The sequence below is a fragment of the Podarcis filfolensis genome, assembly GCF_964270895.1.
Source record: "Podarcis filfolensis genome assembly, chromosome: 2".
Taxonomy (NCBI): domain Eukaryota; kingdom Metazoa; phylum Chordata; class Lepidosauria; order Squamata; family Lacertidae; genus Podarcis; species Podarcis filfolensis.
Genome location: NC_139605.1, coordinates 113,503,513 through 113,518,870, shown reverse-complemented (window position 1 = coordinate 113,518,870; position 15,358 = coordinate 113,503,513). Strand labels below are relative to the sequence as shown.

Below are 15,358 nucleotides of genomic sequence, written 5' to 3'. Positions count from 1 at the left end.
TGATTAATGTCTGCAGGAGACTTTGTGGATATTTAAGTTATAATTAGAAAAATCTTAATACTTATTCATAAAAGAAACAGCTTATAAGAAGTAAATAAGGATGCCAGAAACAGGATAAAGGAATTCTTTTATTTGGTTGTTTGTATTGTTGTATATTATGCTTGTTGTTTGTTATGTTTGTGTCTGATGGGGGTGGATTTCTGTGTTGGGGGGTGGGGGTTTGTGTTATGTTGTAAAAAAAATTTCTAATAAAAAATTATAAATAATAATAATAATATAGCAATTTTGTAATTCATTTCTGCATCAGATTTATTGGCATAATCAAAGAGTGAATCACAGGTTGAGGCAGCCCTGCGAAAGTAATGAAAGGGCTCCTGACACACTTCCTTTCCTTCCATCCTTGCATCAGGATTTCTTTGCATATCAGAGAGATCTGCTGCATCAACCAAACGTAAACTTCCCCTTTCCATTACTGATTTTGGCTGGTGACTAACCACACCCCGCTTGCTGTTCATCACAACTGTATTCAGACCTTCCAAGTGTCCCTATTTTCCAGGGACAGTCCTGGATTTAAAGAAGCTGTCCTGGTTTCTGATTTGATCTCCAAATATCGCACTTTCGCTTATGAATCCCTATTTTCATCAGAGAAATGTTGGAGGGTGTGGAATTATGCAACCCCCGAGCCAAGGTGATAAGTAACTATACAACCTTTAGAAGACATCTGAAGGCAGCACTGTACCTCGGGTTAAGAACTTTATTCGTTCTGGAGGTCCATTCTTAACCTAAGGTACCACTTTACCTAATGGGGCCTCCTGTTGCCGTCGTGCGATTTCTGTTCTCATCCTGAAGCAAAGTTCTTAACCCGAGGTACTATTTCTGGGTTAGCGGAGTCTGTAACCTGAAGCGTCTGTAACCCGAGCTACCACTGTATAGGGAAGAGGCTTTTTAAAAATGTTTAATGTTTTATTGTTTTTATATACAGTGGACCCACCAGATATGAATTAAATTCGTTCTGGGGGGTCCGTACTTAACCCGAAAAGTCTGTAACTGGAGGCACCACTTCTGCGCACACGCATGGCGCAATAGAGCGCTTCTGCGCACATGCGTGGTCACACAGTTTCTGCACATACGCGCGCAGCGAAACCCAAAAGTATACACTTCTGGGTTTGCCGCGTTCGCAACCCGAAAGTTACATATCCAGAGCAGTACGTAAGTCAAGCGTCCACTGTATGTTGGAAGCTGCCCAGAGTGGCTCGGGCAAGCCAGTCAGATGGACGGGGTACAAATAATACTATTATTATTATTATTATTATGGAATAGGACATCCCTATTTTCATCAGTTATTACATTTATCTTTCAGATGCTCCTTCCACCTGTAACAACGTTTTGCTTTGTAAAAAACCTAGAGAGATGTTTCACGTGGCATGTTGCCAGCCATCACAGCAACACTGCCACCACCAAGTGGACAAATAGTAAAACTACACTCATGTTTGCCAGGAGGTTGCCATAATTCAATCACTCCCTTTTTTAGTGCTTATTGCAAGGAGCTTGTAGCAGGAGAAGGCAGGAGCTTCTTGTGCAGAAACTTGCTGCAAAAGTAGTGCACTTATGGCTACATATTTCAGGAGGATGGAAGCCTGCAAATCAGCTGGCAGATGCTTTTTCACACAGCGAAGCAGAGCAGGCAAGACTCGGAATTGTTTCAAGGCACCTCCAGGTCTATTTATTGAGCATCCATCCCAATTTGCTTGCAGAAGGCTAACACAGAGGTTAGACTAGGGCTGTGCACACATTACCTTGGCTCCAGTCTGCTCCTGCCAGCTGGCTTGTGAATCTGTGCACGCATGACATTACCTGTGATACAGAGCTGCCCTGTCATTTCTTGAGAAATGCTTTTGTTTGATGCATTGCCCCTCAAAGCAGCTTCCCTCCGAAAGGAAAGGGGCATTTTTGTAGTGTCAGGAAAACCAGACAGGTAATGTGTGCTGGCTGAAACCATCCCCACCCCTCTCTGGCAAGTACAATGTGCAAATATCACTTGAGATTAAACATTTCAAGGTGCTAATCTGTAAATTTGTGGGGTTGTGATACAGCAATGAGCTTTTCTCCAGATTTGCTTGTGGGGAGTTTACATGCTTTTCGGTTCATCCCACACTTCTAGTGCATTTTCTCATTTGTTCCCTAAATACTAAGGTTTTTTTTATTTAAAAAAATGGTGGATTTGTGTGCCTAGGACACCACAGCGCTTTAATTGTGCAAGCCTAAAGTTCTTCCATAGGACTGAACCCTTCCCGCAAAATACTGAGAGCCCCATCAATACTCTTGTCCATGCTGTGTTCTCCTCAAACAACTGCTGTTCCACACTTTCTCCCCATTGAGGTTTCGTCAGTTGTTTTCGTGAATCACTGTTGCTCTATAGGTCTTGTTGTTGTTTAGTCATGTCCGACTCTTCGTGACCCCATGGACCAGAGCACGCCAGGCCCTCCTGTCTTCCACTGCCTCCCGCAGTTTGGTCAAACTCATGCTGGTAGCTTCGAGAACACTGTCCAACCATCGCGTCCTCTGTCGTCCCCTTCTCCTTGTGCCCTCCATCTTTCCCATTTTGTCTCAATTGACCTAGCTCAAATATGGGGAACATGGCGCCCTCTAGACGTTTCTGGACTCCAACTCCCATCAGCCCCCAGCCGGCATGGCCAAATGTCAGGGATGATGGGAGTTGGAGTCCAGCAACGTTTGTAGTGACACAGGTTTCCCATAACTGACCGAGCTGATCACCCTATACAGAAATGAAAAACATATTAATGATTATTAATTAACACCCACCTTTTCAAATCGTAGGTGTTGGAAACAACCAAGAGGTAAGCCTAAGCACCACTGAGATATTGCTTATTTAGAACATTTTCTAGGCTACTGTCAGAATGGGTTGCTAAGGAAAGCAGAACTATTACGAAACAAAGGTTATGTAATCCAGACTTGCCTTGATCCAGAAATGGGTGGCCGTTGTTTCAACTTCTGGTGGTGGGTCTCAGAAAATGCTGCTGTTCCACACCACACCAGGATGCAAATTCTATGCAGTTTTGAAAATTTGGAGGGGGTAAAAAAAAATACAGAGAGAGACACGAGCGCACACACTGTCTGAGAGACAAATAAAATTGAAAAGCCATGTTTTTGAGTTTCCGTCGCTTTATTTTGCAAAAATAGAAAAGTCCCCTCTTCTGCGGCACAGCTGGGAGTGCAGGGACAGGACAGATTCCTCTAAAACACCATGGAAAGCTGGTCTGTAAACATCACGGAAGGGCTTCAGCCTCTTCTCCATCCCGCCCCACAACAAACAGACCCCATCTTAAGGCCTGGGGTATTTATTTCATTAATTTGTTTCATTTTGGCAGCTTAAAATGACTGGGGGAAGAAGCCAAGGCAGTTTTCGGCAGGGCCTCTCGTTCCTTGGGGGTGGGGGCGCTGTTCCACCCGCCTCATCGCCTGCTCTGGGGTGGGGGTGAAGGTGCAACTCTTTGTGCTACCCACCCCCCTGGTGTAAACATAGGCAAATAAATAAATCCGCCAAAAGTCTTGCCCCATTCATGGCCAGCAAGGGGCAGCAGAACCTTCAGCTCTCATTCCCAAAGCAGCAGAGGGGAGGCTTTTGTTTCTCTCTCCCCCCACTGATGAAGCAGACGTAGGGCGAGATGGAATCGCAGCTGCCAATGGCGGAACATCAGCAAAAGGGTCTGGTGCGATGCCACCCTCCCCAACCTCCGCTTCTTGTAGTGTTCGGGTTTGGTTCCTTTCGTATTGCTAGGAGCACAGGGAAGGGGAGGTGGGAGACGCTTTCTGCAAGTCTTTTGCCCTCTGGGGAGGAGAAGAAAGAGCATTTTCCATATTTGGTCCATTGGAGCTGTGGAGCAAAGCAGGTCTCCTCCCCATCTTAGGCCTTGGAGAAGGGGAAACAAAGCTTCCTATATCAGGAGTGACCTGTCCCTTCCCCTTTATCAAAGTGCTGGGGAAGCAAACTTTGCCAGTTAAGGTAAACAGTGTCCAGCACCTCCCCGCCAAGTCCCCCTTTCCACACAACCTTAGCAGAGAGTGGCTGGTTCTCCCTGGGGAGGGGGGAGGTTGTGGGTAGGGGGCAGCAGAGGGCCCTGAGGGACAGGAAATGGGTTCAAGTCTGCAGCTCTGGCACCCCCGACCCTCACCCTTTCCTCAATATCTTTGGTATCTAGTGTCCTTTGGGGTCTGTTTCCCAGAATCCTTAGCACCGGGGTCAAAAGCATCCCAAGCGAGAACAGAGACAGCAAGCCACGCCCCCTGTTGCCCCCCCTCTGCCTTGGGAGGGAGGAGAAAGGACGGACTGCTGCCCCTCTTCTCCCCCACCCCCTCCTACACACACACACACCTGATACGGGATTGATTTCTGCCCCAAACAATAAAACATTAGCGCTTTATACAGCTAACAAAAAACAAAAAAAGACACACACCCCCAGCCCGTGAAACTCACCTCCCTCAAAAACAAAGACTCCACAACCCCATGGAATCTGCAAGAGATGGTCATGAACACAGAAATCCCACAACAGGGATATATATGTATGCTGAAATCCTGGCTTCACTCTCCCCATCCTGCATAGTCATTGGTCCGAGATCCTTGTGTGCATTTGGGGGCCGGGTGGGATGCAGGAGAGAAATGCCATCCCTCTACCCGCCTCCAGAGACTAGAATAAATAGTGTCCCGGATGCCTGGGTTCCTGGCTTGGGAGGGTACAGTTCGCATCCAGCTGGGACGGTGGACCGGGTCGCGAGGGAGGAGGCCAGGAGCGCGGTGTGGTGTGTGTTTGGGGGCACACGTCGCAGAGTCTTTCTCTCTCGGCTCCCCTCTTCCCACAGGCAGGAGTGCGAGGGGGCGGATTGCACAGTGGGAGCGCCTCCCGTTTTGAAAGGAGAGGTCTCCCAGTCCAAGCCCCTTGGGGGCTTTCCCGGGTCCCGGATATTTGGCTTGAGGGCGCCCGACGCAACTGGGCAGGTGGCCTGGGGCTTTTGGCAGAGCTCTGGGGTTCGAGGGGCAAAGGTGAGTTTAGAATATACATCCAAGGGCTCCGCAGGGGGAAAGGTTTAAGGCGAGAGGCATCCAACACCGGCCGAGAAGTCACCAAACGCAGCCGAAGAGGGGGGAATGTGGAGCCCCCATAGTTGTTGCCTTGACACCCAACTCCGGCGGCCTGCAGGAAAGGCCTGAATATTAAGGCAAAGAGTCCTGGAGGAAATGGGCGGCTGGAAGGACGGAGGAAATAGATGTGGAAAGGGTTTTCTTTTTTCCCTTCTCCCGGCCTTTCCTAGCCTAGATCCTGGCTCTCTTTGAGATGCTAGGGGGCCTCCTCCTCTTCCTCCTCCTCCTGGCTCTTGGCATCTGCAGGGCTCTCCTCAGAGCTGGGGGGTTCTGCCAGGGGCGGGGGCTGCGACAACTCGTCTTCAAACATCTCGGGGTTTTCCAGCATCTCTCGGATGAGCGGTGGCATGGGACCAGGAATCTCCATCTTAAGGGTGATGGCTCGTTCGGCCCCTGTTTGCGGGAGAAGGGGGAAGAAGGGAGGTGTGGGATTTAACATCACAAAAGCAGTCCAATACAACGTTTCCTGTTTGCCCAGAGTGGACACACAGGGGAATGTTGCTCCAGCCAGGAGGACTTCCTGTCACACCTGGTCTGGAGCATCGTCCCCCTGCATGTGACCAGGTAGATGGGCGTGACCCTGGCAGACCCTATAAAGGGGCTGGTCACGCAGCCATTTTGCCTTTTTCACCTTATCCCATCTTTTTTTGTTATTTATTTATTTATTAAAGATTTTCTGGTTTTACAGAAGTATGTGTAATGTCTCTCGTATTTTTCCCATGCAACATTTTTACAAATCTGTTTCATTTGTTGAGACATTAGGGGGGAGAAAAAAAGGGGTGGAGGGGGGAAGATGGGGGGGTCGGGTGGCGATGTTTCTATTTTGCTTAATGTATGTAGGGTTTGGTGTCAGCGTTGCTCGTGTAGGTTCTCTGCTGTTCATTTGTGTTTCGTTGGTGGTGAGAGAGGTTGGGGTTGGTCTAGGGTGTGGTTGTTTGTGATTGGCTGTGGTGGTCTTTGTTTTCGTGTGTGAGTGGGGTGGGTGGGTGTTTTGGATCAGGTTAGCCATATTGATTTGTATGGTGTGGGTGGATTATTGTCATTGTCTTGTTGGGCTGTGTATGTGATAAAGGGAAGGCGTCTTCTTCTGTTTGTCCCCATGTCAGTTTCAGTTTATTGGTTAATTTTTCTAGTAGGGCTGTTTCCCATACTATTTGGCACCATTGGTCCATGCTTACTCCTGACAGGTCTCTCCAGTGTCTGGTTATGGTGTTTCTGGCTGCTGAAAGTAGGTGGGTTATGAAAATCCAACTATGCTGGACAACGGCCTATGAGAAATATGTAAAATAACTAAGCAGGTATTAGAAATCACCCCAGAATTGGCCCTACTAAACATCTTCCAAGACAACAATGCCCATTTACACCTTATCCCATCTTGATGCCTTTTGCTGTGTGCTGGCTCTCAGCCAGAAACACATGGGCTCATCCCTCACAAACAATGAACTCACACCTTTGTCTGCAACTGTGACTAAAAACTAAAGCCTGTCTTCAAGGTCATACTGTGAACTGAATGTAAGTAAACCTTATCATTATAGTTGTACCTTGTTTTTCGAACAGCCTAGTTCTCGAACGTTTTGGCTCCCGAATGATTGCAACCTGGAAGTGACTGTTCCAGTTTTCAAATGTTCTTTTCAAAGCCGAACGTCCACCGGGGCTTCCGATTGGCTGCAGGAGCTTCCTGCAGCCAATCTGAAGCCGTGATTTGGAAGTCAAACGCTTTGGAAGTCAAACGGACTTCTGGAACAGATTCCGTTCAACTTCCAAGATAGGACGGTACAGAGCTTTCTAAAAGAAGACTGTTGTGTCATTATTGTTTTTAAAAGGGAACTAACAGGGATTGGTTAAACCACAGAGCCTAGGACTTGCCGATCAGAAGGTTGGCGGTTCGAATCCCTGCAATTGAGTGAGCTCCCGTTGCTTGGTCCCCACTCCTGCCAACCTAGCAGTTCGAAAGCACCTCAAAGTGAAGTAGATAAATAGGTACCGCTCTGGTGGGAAGGTAAACGGCGTTTCCGTGCGCTGCTCTGGTTCGCCAGAAGCGGCTTAGTCATGCTGGCCACATGACCCGGAAGCTGTACGCTGGCTCCCTCGGCCAATAAAGCGAGATGAGCGCCGCAACCCCGGAGTCTGTCACGACTGGACCTAATGGTCAGGGGTCCCTTTACCTTTACCAGGGATTTACCAGGAACAATCCAATCTGTACAAGCCAGACTGGATTTTTTAACTCAAATGGTTCTAACGAATCTATCAATTAGCTGCCTGCTATGTACGGGGGTATGTGTTCTGCTACTAGCTCACTAGCGTGGGTGAGGAAGGATAATATTTAATCAATATATGTTCTCCTACTATCCTCAACATTCCCACAGGAGGAAAGGCAGCCATGAGACCCGGGCGGAGTTTCCCTGGCAGCGGAGATGGCGAGAATAGCTGCACCGCAGGGCACTACTGCTACATGCTCTTCTCTGGTGCTACTGCAAGCGCATGGAAGGAATTGGCACGTTCTCGCACACTGATAAGGCAACTGGCCAGCTGTGGGCAAAATCTGTAGATGCACACCCCAGGAGATTTCTCGTTGCTCCTGGAAGAGGTAGGTGCTGGGATGCGGAGGAACCAAAGGTTTGCCGTGGAGGAGATAACGAAGGTCCCCCCCTCCCCCCTTCAATGCTGCGATTTTGCTGGGGAGGAACCAAAGGGAACAGAGATCCCATAAGCTCCCATCCAACACTGAGGATGCTATGGGCAAAATGGGGAGGAGACACAAGAGAACGATGGTTCCTACACAATGCCTGGAAACAGAAAAGGGCAGGGGTGACAACGAATGCGCCACGAGTCGTTGGTTCTCAATAATCCGGTTTTGAGATGCCTGAGATCAGCACAGAAAAGTGTGTAGCTATATGAAGATGATCATTCTGCCCTTAACCAGCTGCCAGCCCTCTGACTTACAACCAGTTCAACAAGTGCATCTGGCTTTGAACCTCCTCTTCAATTGAGAATCATAGAATTCTAGAGTTGGAAGGGACCCTAAGGATCATCCAGTCCAACCCCCTGCAATGCAGGAATATGCAGCTGTCCCTTAAAGGTTCAAACCTGCAACCTTGGCATTATCAGCACTATGCTCTAACCAACTGAGCTATCCAGGCAGCCTGACGGTAGGGAAGGGAATGGAGATGAAATATACTCAGAGTCGAGAGTGGATTTCATGCTCTATATTCAGCTCATAGTGGTGAGGAGGAATGAATGTTCCCCCAGAATGTCTGCTTTATATACATTATTTACACAATGGGCCCCATGTGATTGGCTAATTCCGGGATTCTCCTGTAGGCCAATCAGGTTGTGGATTCACTTCCACCTGGAGCTGGATTGGGTGGCTCCTGCGGACCAATCATACTGCTGCATTGTTCTAAGACCAATCAGACTGCTGCATTCTGAATCCTATTGTTCTAGGACCAATCAGACTGCTACATTCTGAATCCTATTGTTCTAGGACCAATCAGACTGCTGCCTTTTGGATCCTATTCAACTCAGTACACAACAGGAAACAAAACTAGAATGAGTTGGCTCTGGCTCCACCTACTGGTGGCTGCCTTGCCTTCTTCTGCCCCACCAATTCCAATGGGGACCAGCCACCACGCATTTGCATCCAGGGTGCAATTGCCTATGTGGCAGTGTGTTGATGATGGGCTTGTGCTCACCTTTGGTGCTGATCCCCCGCAGGTCAGTGATCTTCATCAGCATGCGGGGGAACATGTAAGGCTTGTTGGGCCGACGTCGGCGAGCGTAAATCTTCAGGGCTTCCAGCAGTGGCTCTTGTAGCTTGTCCACCTTCTCCGGCTCTTCCAGGTCCATTCGATCTGGAGATGAAGAGACAGGCAGTGCTGTTTGTTTTGTTGGTTTTGTCTTTTGAGTTCTTTATCGAAAGGCGGGGCAGAAATGCAATGTCAGTCCATCAGGGAGAGGTTACTGCTTTGCAGAGGTTGGAAAGACAGCCATGTGGGATTCAGAAACAGGCATGTTCAGCACATTAAACTGAGCCGTAATACCAAGCATGCAACCATTTAGCAGAATTATACAAATGTGTATACAAATTACCAGTGTGATTGTTCTGATAGAAGATTCTGGCCTTTCTAGTTGTAGACCAGTGTCTCACAAACCTGGGTCTCCAGTTGTTTTTGGACTACAGTTCCCATCATCCCTGATCACTGGTCTTGCTAGCTAGGGATGATGGGAGTTGTAGTCCAAAAACAGCTGGAGACCCAAGTCTAGAAACACAGCTGTATACTTTATGATACTATTCCAGGCTTTCTGCTGATGCAGATGTCATTTCCTATCCTTTCCCTGCAGTGTCTTAGAAATCTTACAAAATTTGGTACTGGTTGCTTGCAAAGTAGAACTATCGGCAAGAACCAGACCTCAAAAAGGTCAACGGGCTCCCTTTGCCAGCCCTTAAAGACAAGGCTGGGGAGTGGGTGGCGCTGTGGGTTAAACCACAGAGCCTAGGACTTGCCGATCAGAAGGTCGGCGGTTCGAATCCCCGCGACGGGGTGAGCTCCCGTTGTTCGGTCCCTGCTCCTGCCAACCTAGCAGTTCGAAAGCACGTCAAAGTGCAAGTAGATAACTAGGTACCACTCCAGCGGGGAGGTAAACGGCGTTTCCGTGCGCTGCTCTGGTTCTCCAGAAGCGGCTTAGTCGTGCTGGCCACATGACCCGGAAGCTGTATGCCGGCTCCCTCAGCCAATAAAGCGAGATGAGCGCCGCAACCCCAGAGTCGGTCACGACTGGACCTAATGGTCAGGAGTCCCCTTTACCTTTAAAGACAAGGCTAATAACAATGTCTGAGGAGGCTGCAACACGGCCATTACCTCCACAGATGAGGCAGATGGCGCTGAGCAGTCCTGTCTCTGTGTCGTCCATCTCAAGAGGCAGCAGTTGCCCAGCAAAGGCAAAGACCAGGTCTGTGAGGGGCCCAAATCCTGCATTGTGCATCTGGGTGCGGTTCAGGGTCAGCCCATCCGAGAAGGTCATGGTGTCCTGCTCTGGGGTGTAGCGGGTGCAAATACGGAGCATCTGCAGAAGGCGGAGGGGAGCACAGAGAAGACGGTCAGGAAGAAGGTCACGTCTAGAATGTCCTCTTAAGTGAGGCAGCAATAAAACTGCTGGCACATTTGCAAAGCTAAGCAGGGTCTGGTATGGTTTCAAATTGCAGGGGTTGGACCAGATGACCCTCAGGCATAGCTGTCAACTTTTCCCCTTTCTTGTGAGGAATCCTATTCGGAATAAGGGAATTTCCCTTAAAAAAAGAGAAACGTTGACAGCTATGGCCTCGGGGATCGCTCCCAACTCTACAATTCTATGATTAATAAGGGAGAGGTTCTCACTAGAGGTTATCCACTCTCCCTCTTGTCCCACTGCTTTCACCCAGGGAAAAACGATCTTTAGTGCCCAGTTGGAGCAAATGGCAATTTGGGTTTTCTCTGGATTGACATTTGCTCTGATTTAGTATTTAGGAGTGGGCCTTTCCTGAGAATGGGGAAAACTGCTCAGATCCATGCTTTCTAGGCACGGGATAAGCAGGTGTGGATGAGCCCTAGGTCTGCAAAGAAGGTTGCAATTCTGTGTATTAGGTGCAGAGTTCAGCGTCCCGAGAATCTCAGCCTCTCAAGTAGGCTTCTTGGCCTTTAACCCCTACAACAACAGGCTCAGAAGTGGTTGGAAGATGCCCAGGGAAACCTCGGCAGCCAGAGACAGAGCTGAGCAGAATTCCCAGCACACAAGAAGTGGCTCCAGCATCCTGCCTTACTCTTTGCTCTTCTCTACAATCAGTAAAAGCAGAACTGTCTGAGCACATGCTTAATTTTGCACCATTTCAGACAACCCTGCAGAAAAGCGTGGAGAAGCTTTTTCTTTCTATCCGTTGTCACCGTTTTTATCCTGCATTATATGCAGCCCCCTGGCAAAGGCCACACACCCCTCGCTTCCCCAAGCAGCTCTCGTTGCCTGCTGTAGCCCCTCACCAAGATGTCTAGGCAGGCTGCCTTGAGCAGGGTGATTTGGTCGGCGATGCTGAGGGTGGTGAAGCCTGGCAGACGTTTGGCAAACTCCACAATCTTGATAATGCACTTGGTGGCCAGCTCACTGAACTTGTCCCACAGCCCCAGGTCCAGCTGTACTCTGTGGTCTGCGCTAGAGTTCTGGAAGAGAAAGGACGAGAGGTCAGGGATCGATAATGCTGCCGCCTTCTCCCCACCTTGCATCTCCTGTTTGTGTTTCTGCAGATACAGGAGGGCTCGCACGCTTAGCGCACCTTAGGAGTCTCTCCCACCAGTCAGCATCCCTTATGGCAAAGGCAAGCAGATGTCAGGCATTTGGGGAATCTAATAATTTTTTGTTGCTTTACTTAAATTAAGGACCCTTGAAGTCCACCAGCTTGAGCTGATATAGTGGCTTGGAAAGAGTGGTACGCATACACTTCAACTACAGTGGTACCTCGGGTTAAGTACTTAATTCGTTCCAGAGGTCCGTTCTTAACGTGAAACTGTTCTTAACCTGAAGCACCACTTTAGCTAATGGGGCCTCCTGCTGCTGCTGCGCCGCCGGAGCATGATTTCTGTTCTCATCCTGAAGCAAAGTTCTTAACCCAAGGTACTATTTCTGGGTTAGCGAAGTCTGGAACCTGAAGTGTATGTAACCTGAAGCATATGTAACCCGAGGTACCACTGTATAGGAACATGTTATCTCAGAGTACATCTCAGCCCAGGAATTAGTGGTCAACTATCCAAATCAAAAGAGTCTCCTCCAGCATCCAAATGGTGCTGGAGGAGACTCTTGAGAGTCCCATGGACTGCAAGAAGATCAAACCTATCCATTCTTAAGGAAATCAGTCCTGAGCGCTCACTGGAAGGACAGATCGTGAAGCTGAGGCTCCAAGACTTTGGCCACCTCATGAGAAGAGAAGACTCCCTGGAAAAGACCCTGATGTTGGCAAAGATTGAGGGCACAAGGAGAAGGGGACGACAAAGGACGAGATGGTTGGACAGTGTTCTTGAAGCTGAGTTTGAGTTTTGAGTTTGACAAAACTGCGGGAGGCAGTGGAGGACAGGAGTGCCTGGCGTGCTCTGGTCCATGGGGTCACGAAGAGTCGGACACGACTAAACGACTAAACAACAACAACATCCAAATCAAATTCACAGGTCCTTCCACACTCCTGGTTCCCTCCCCACCCCAAGCAACTTAATTTGGGAGCGAAAGCTTTTTAGTTATTGCTGTGGCAACCTAAGTCAGAAATTCTTGCTGATCTACTGCAAATCATTTAGAGATTCCAATCTACTTTCTGCCCACCCCTACCTACTAGGAGAAGGTGGTGCTGGAAGTGAACTAGGACCTTTTGTGTGTGTGTGTAAATCTCTCTTTGCCTCATCTCGCCCCTCAGAACACCCCCTTTGGAGGACTTACACAGGCATACATATGGCTGCTTTAAGTTCCAGAGACTGAGTCCCAGCTGAGCTGGATGCAGGACTTATATCAGCAGGTCTCTGGCTCAGCCAAAGTGGGCTTGTGCCAGTTTATTTTTTTATCTTCCTTACATGCTGTCATGGCATCTATCTACACATCTATGGTATCTATCTATTTTGACAAAGTAATAATCATAAATAAAGGTAAAGGGACCCCTGACCATTAGGTCCAGTTGTGGCCGACTCTGGGGTTGTGGCGCTCATCTCGCTTTATTGGCTGAGGGAGCCAATAAAGCATACAGCTTCCGGGTCCTTGGCCAGCATGACTAAGCCGCTTCTGGAGAACCAGAGCAGCGTATGGAAACGCCGTTTACCTTCCCGCTGGAGTGGTACCTATTTATCTACTTGCACTTTGAGGTGCTTTTGAACTGCTAGGTTGGCAGGAGCAGGGACCGAGCAACGGGAACTCACCCCATCGCGGGGATTCGAACCGCCAACATTCTGATCGGCAAGTCCTAGGCTCTGTGGATTAACCCACAGTGCCACCCGCATCCCTTTCAATGTACAATGTACACAATTCAAATAAGAAATTCTACTCTGAAGAGTGAACCATTTAAATTACCCAGGTATAATGTTTTCAGGGACAAGGTGTTTAGGGCCACACTTGAGGCCTGCAGGCATGGACTGGGCTAGGATGAGCTGCACTATTTTCAAATAAATGAAATGTTTAAGAAAGATCTTAAAGAATATGGATATGCAGAGAAGGATTCTAAATTTCAAATAGAAATAATAAATAACGAATACAAAAATTTATCCAAAATGTACAAAATATTGCTGGAATGGCACACAAAGGATGAAGAAGTTAAATCAGTCATGATAAAATGGGCCAGAGATATTGGACATAACATACAATTTGATGATTGGATAAAACTATGGAATGAAAGTATTAAATTTACTGCATGCACTGCATTAAAGGAAAATGTTATGAAAATGATATATAGATGGTATATCACACCAGTAAAACTAGCAAAAATGTACAAAACATGTAAGATGTGTTGGAAATGTAAAGAAAAAGATGGTACATTTTTTCATATGTGGTGGGAATGTAAGAAAGTGAAAAGCTTCTGGGAGTTGATATATAACGAATTGAAAAAAATGTTGAAATATACATTTGTTAAGAAACCAGAGGCTTTCCTCTTAGGAATAATTGGTAATGAAATAAATAGAAAGGATCACAAAATTTTCCAATATGCAGTGACAGCGGCAAGAATACTATTGGCCCAGAATTGGAAACAAGAACAAATACCAACGTTGGAGGAATGGAGAACGAAGCTGATGGACTATGCAGAACTTGATAAACTGACTGGGAAGATCAGATATCAACGAGATCAAAGGTTTATCGAGGACTGGAAAAAATTAGCAGACTATTGGCAATGTATAAGTGATAACGAAATAACGTTAGTGGCATTTAAAGAAGCTCTGTAATAGAATAAGAAATATTGCAAAAAAGCAAAATATAAGAGGGGGGTAAGCATAAAGGTAATATAAAAATTTGGAAATGTGTATTAAAAAATTAGAATTCGAACGATTGGCAGAGAAGCTGAAGGAAGTCTAAAAATCGAAAATTTATTGTAAATTGCTAATATGATATGAATATATGGAAAATTAATAAAATATATTTAAAAAAAAAAAAAGAGATGTGCCCAGTGTTCCTGTCGCAGTTTGTTGTTTTCTACAGGGAACACGTCCAAGCAAAAGAAGGGAGGAGAAACACGCTGCGGCTCTTACCGTTGTATATTTGCCCAGCTGGCAGAGGGAAGGGAAGGTTTCCTGGTGAGCTTTGCTGACCTTCTGGATGAGTTCTTCCAGCTCGGGGGTCATTTCGTAGCTGTCTACCACAACCTCCTCCTTCACATCTTTTTTCTTCTTGTTGCGGTCGTTCCTCACGGCTGAAAGAGAGAGATGAGGGAAGGAAGGTGAGGAGAGAATTTTTTGGTTTGGGGAACCTCCCATGTTCTTATGACCTGACCCCACCAAAAAATGAAATAAAAATCCCTCCATTTCCAGACGCAGAGAAGAGAGAGAGCCATGGCGGTTAAGCCAAGGCAACGTGCGTGGTGGGTTGGTGGAATTTCTGCCGAAATTGTTCGGAGATGGCACTGTGGGGACGGGGTGCTGGCTCCCATCCAAGACGCGTCTGCCCGGTGAAATAAAAAAAAACTAAGGTGTTATGTATATAATAAATGTTCATAAATGTACCAAGCAAGCACGTACATAGATATGTGGACCACATGTCTGGAGCAGCACAGGAAGACCGCCCTGAAACCATTTTGACTCCCAAACTGACCAGATGTTTTCTCTGCAAGGAGGGAGGGGGTGAGGGAACCTTCCCATTGTCTCAGGAATTGGGTAAGCACCATCTCAAAGGAATAAGCAGACTACCAGAAAAGGCAATCAGATAAGGCATAATCAGATAACCTGGCAGACAGGAAAAACAACATTCAAATTTCTGTTGTAGACCGCCTTTTCTGTGATGTAGGTATGATGTTTGTGGGGTGGTGGTCTTGGGTTACACCCCTTCTGTGATGTATGTATGATGTATGGAGGGGTGGTCTTGAGCTCCAGGGCAGGGAATTTAAAATGTCTATATAAGGGCAGGCACACCTTGGTTCTGGGTCCTCCTCCACTCTCCTGTGTGTGAAGGGAGCACCCTGTTGCAACAGTTCAATAAAGATCAAGCTTACTAGCTGCT

General features: G+C 47.4%; 1 protein-coding gene across 3 annotated transcripts in view; it reads right to left on the bottom strand.

Annotated features, from left to right (window-relative positions):
* Positions 1-3,165: 3,165 nt before the first annotated feature.
* The window catches only part of RARG (retinoic acid receptor gamma), a 130,816-nt gene continuing 118,623 nt past the window's right edge, over positions 3,166-15,358 (bottom strand). For all 3 annotated transcript variants that reach the window (XM_083599402.1, XM_083599403.1, XM_083599404.1), the window contains 5 exons: positions 14,395-14,555; positions 11,170-11,346; positions 10,018-10,222; positions 8,851-9,009; positions 3,166-5,551 (listed from right to left, as the gene is read on the bottom strand). In XM_083599402.1, the coding sequence (XP_083455528.1) occupies positions 5,355-5,551; positions 8,851-9,009; positions 10,018-10,222; positions 11,170-11,346; positions 14,395-14,555 (899 nt within the window). In that variant the 3' untranslated portion in view covers positions 3,166-5,354. The remainder of the gene's footprint in view (positions 5,552-8,850; positions 9,010-10,017; positions 10,223-11,169; positions 11,347-14,394; positions 14,556-15,358) is intronic.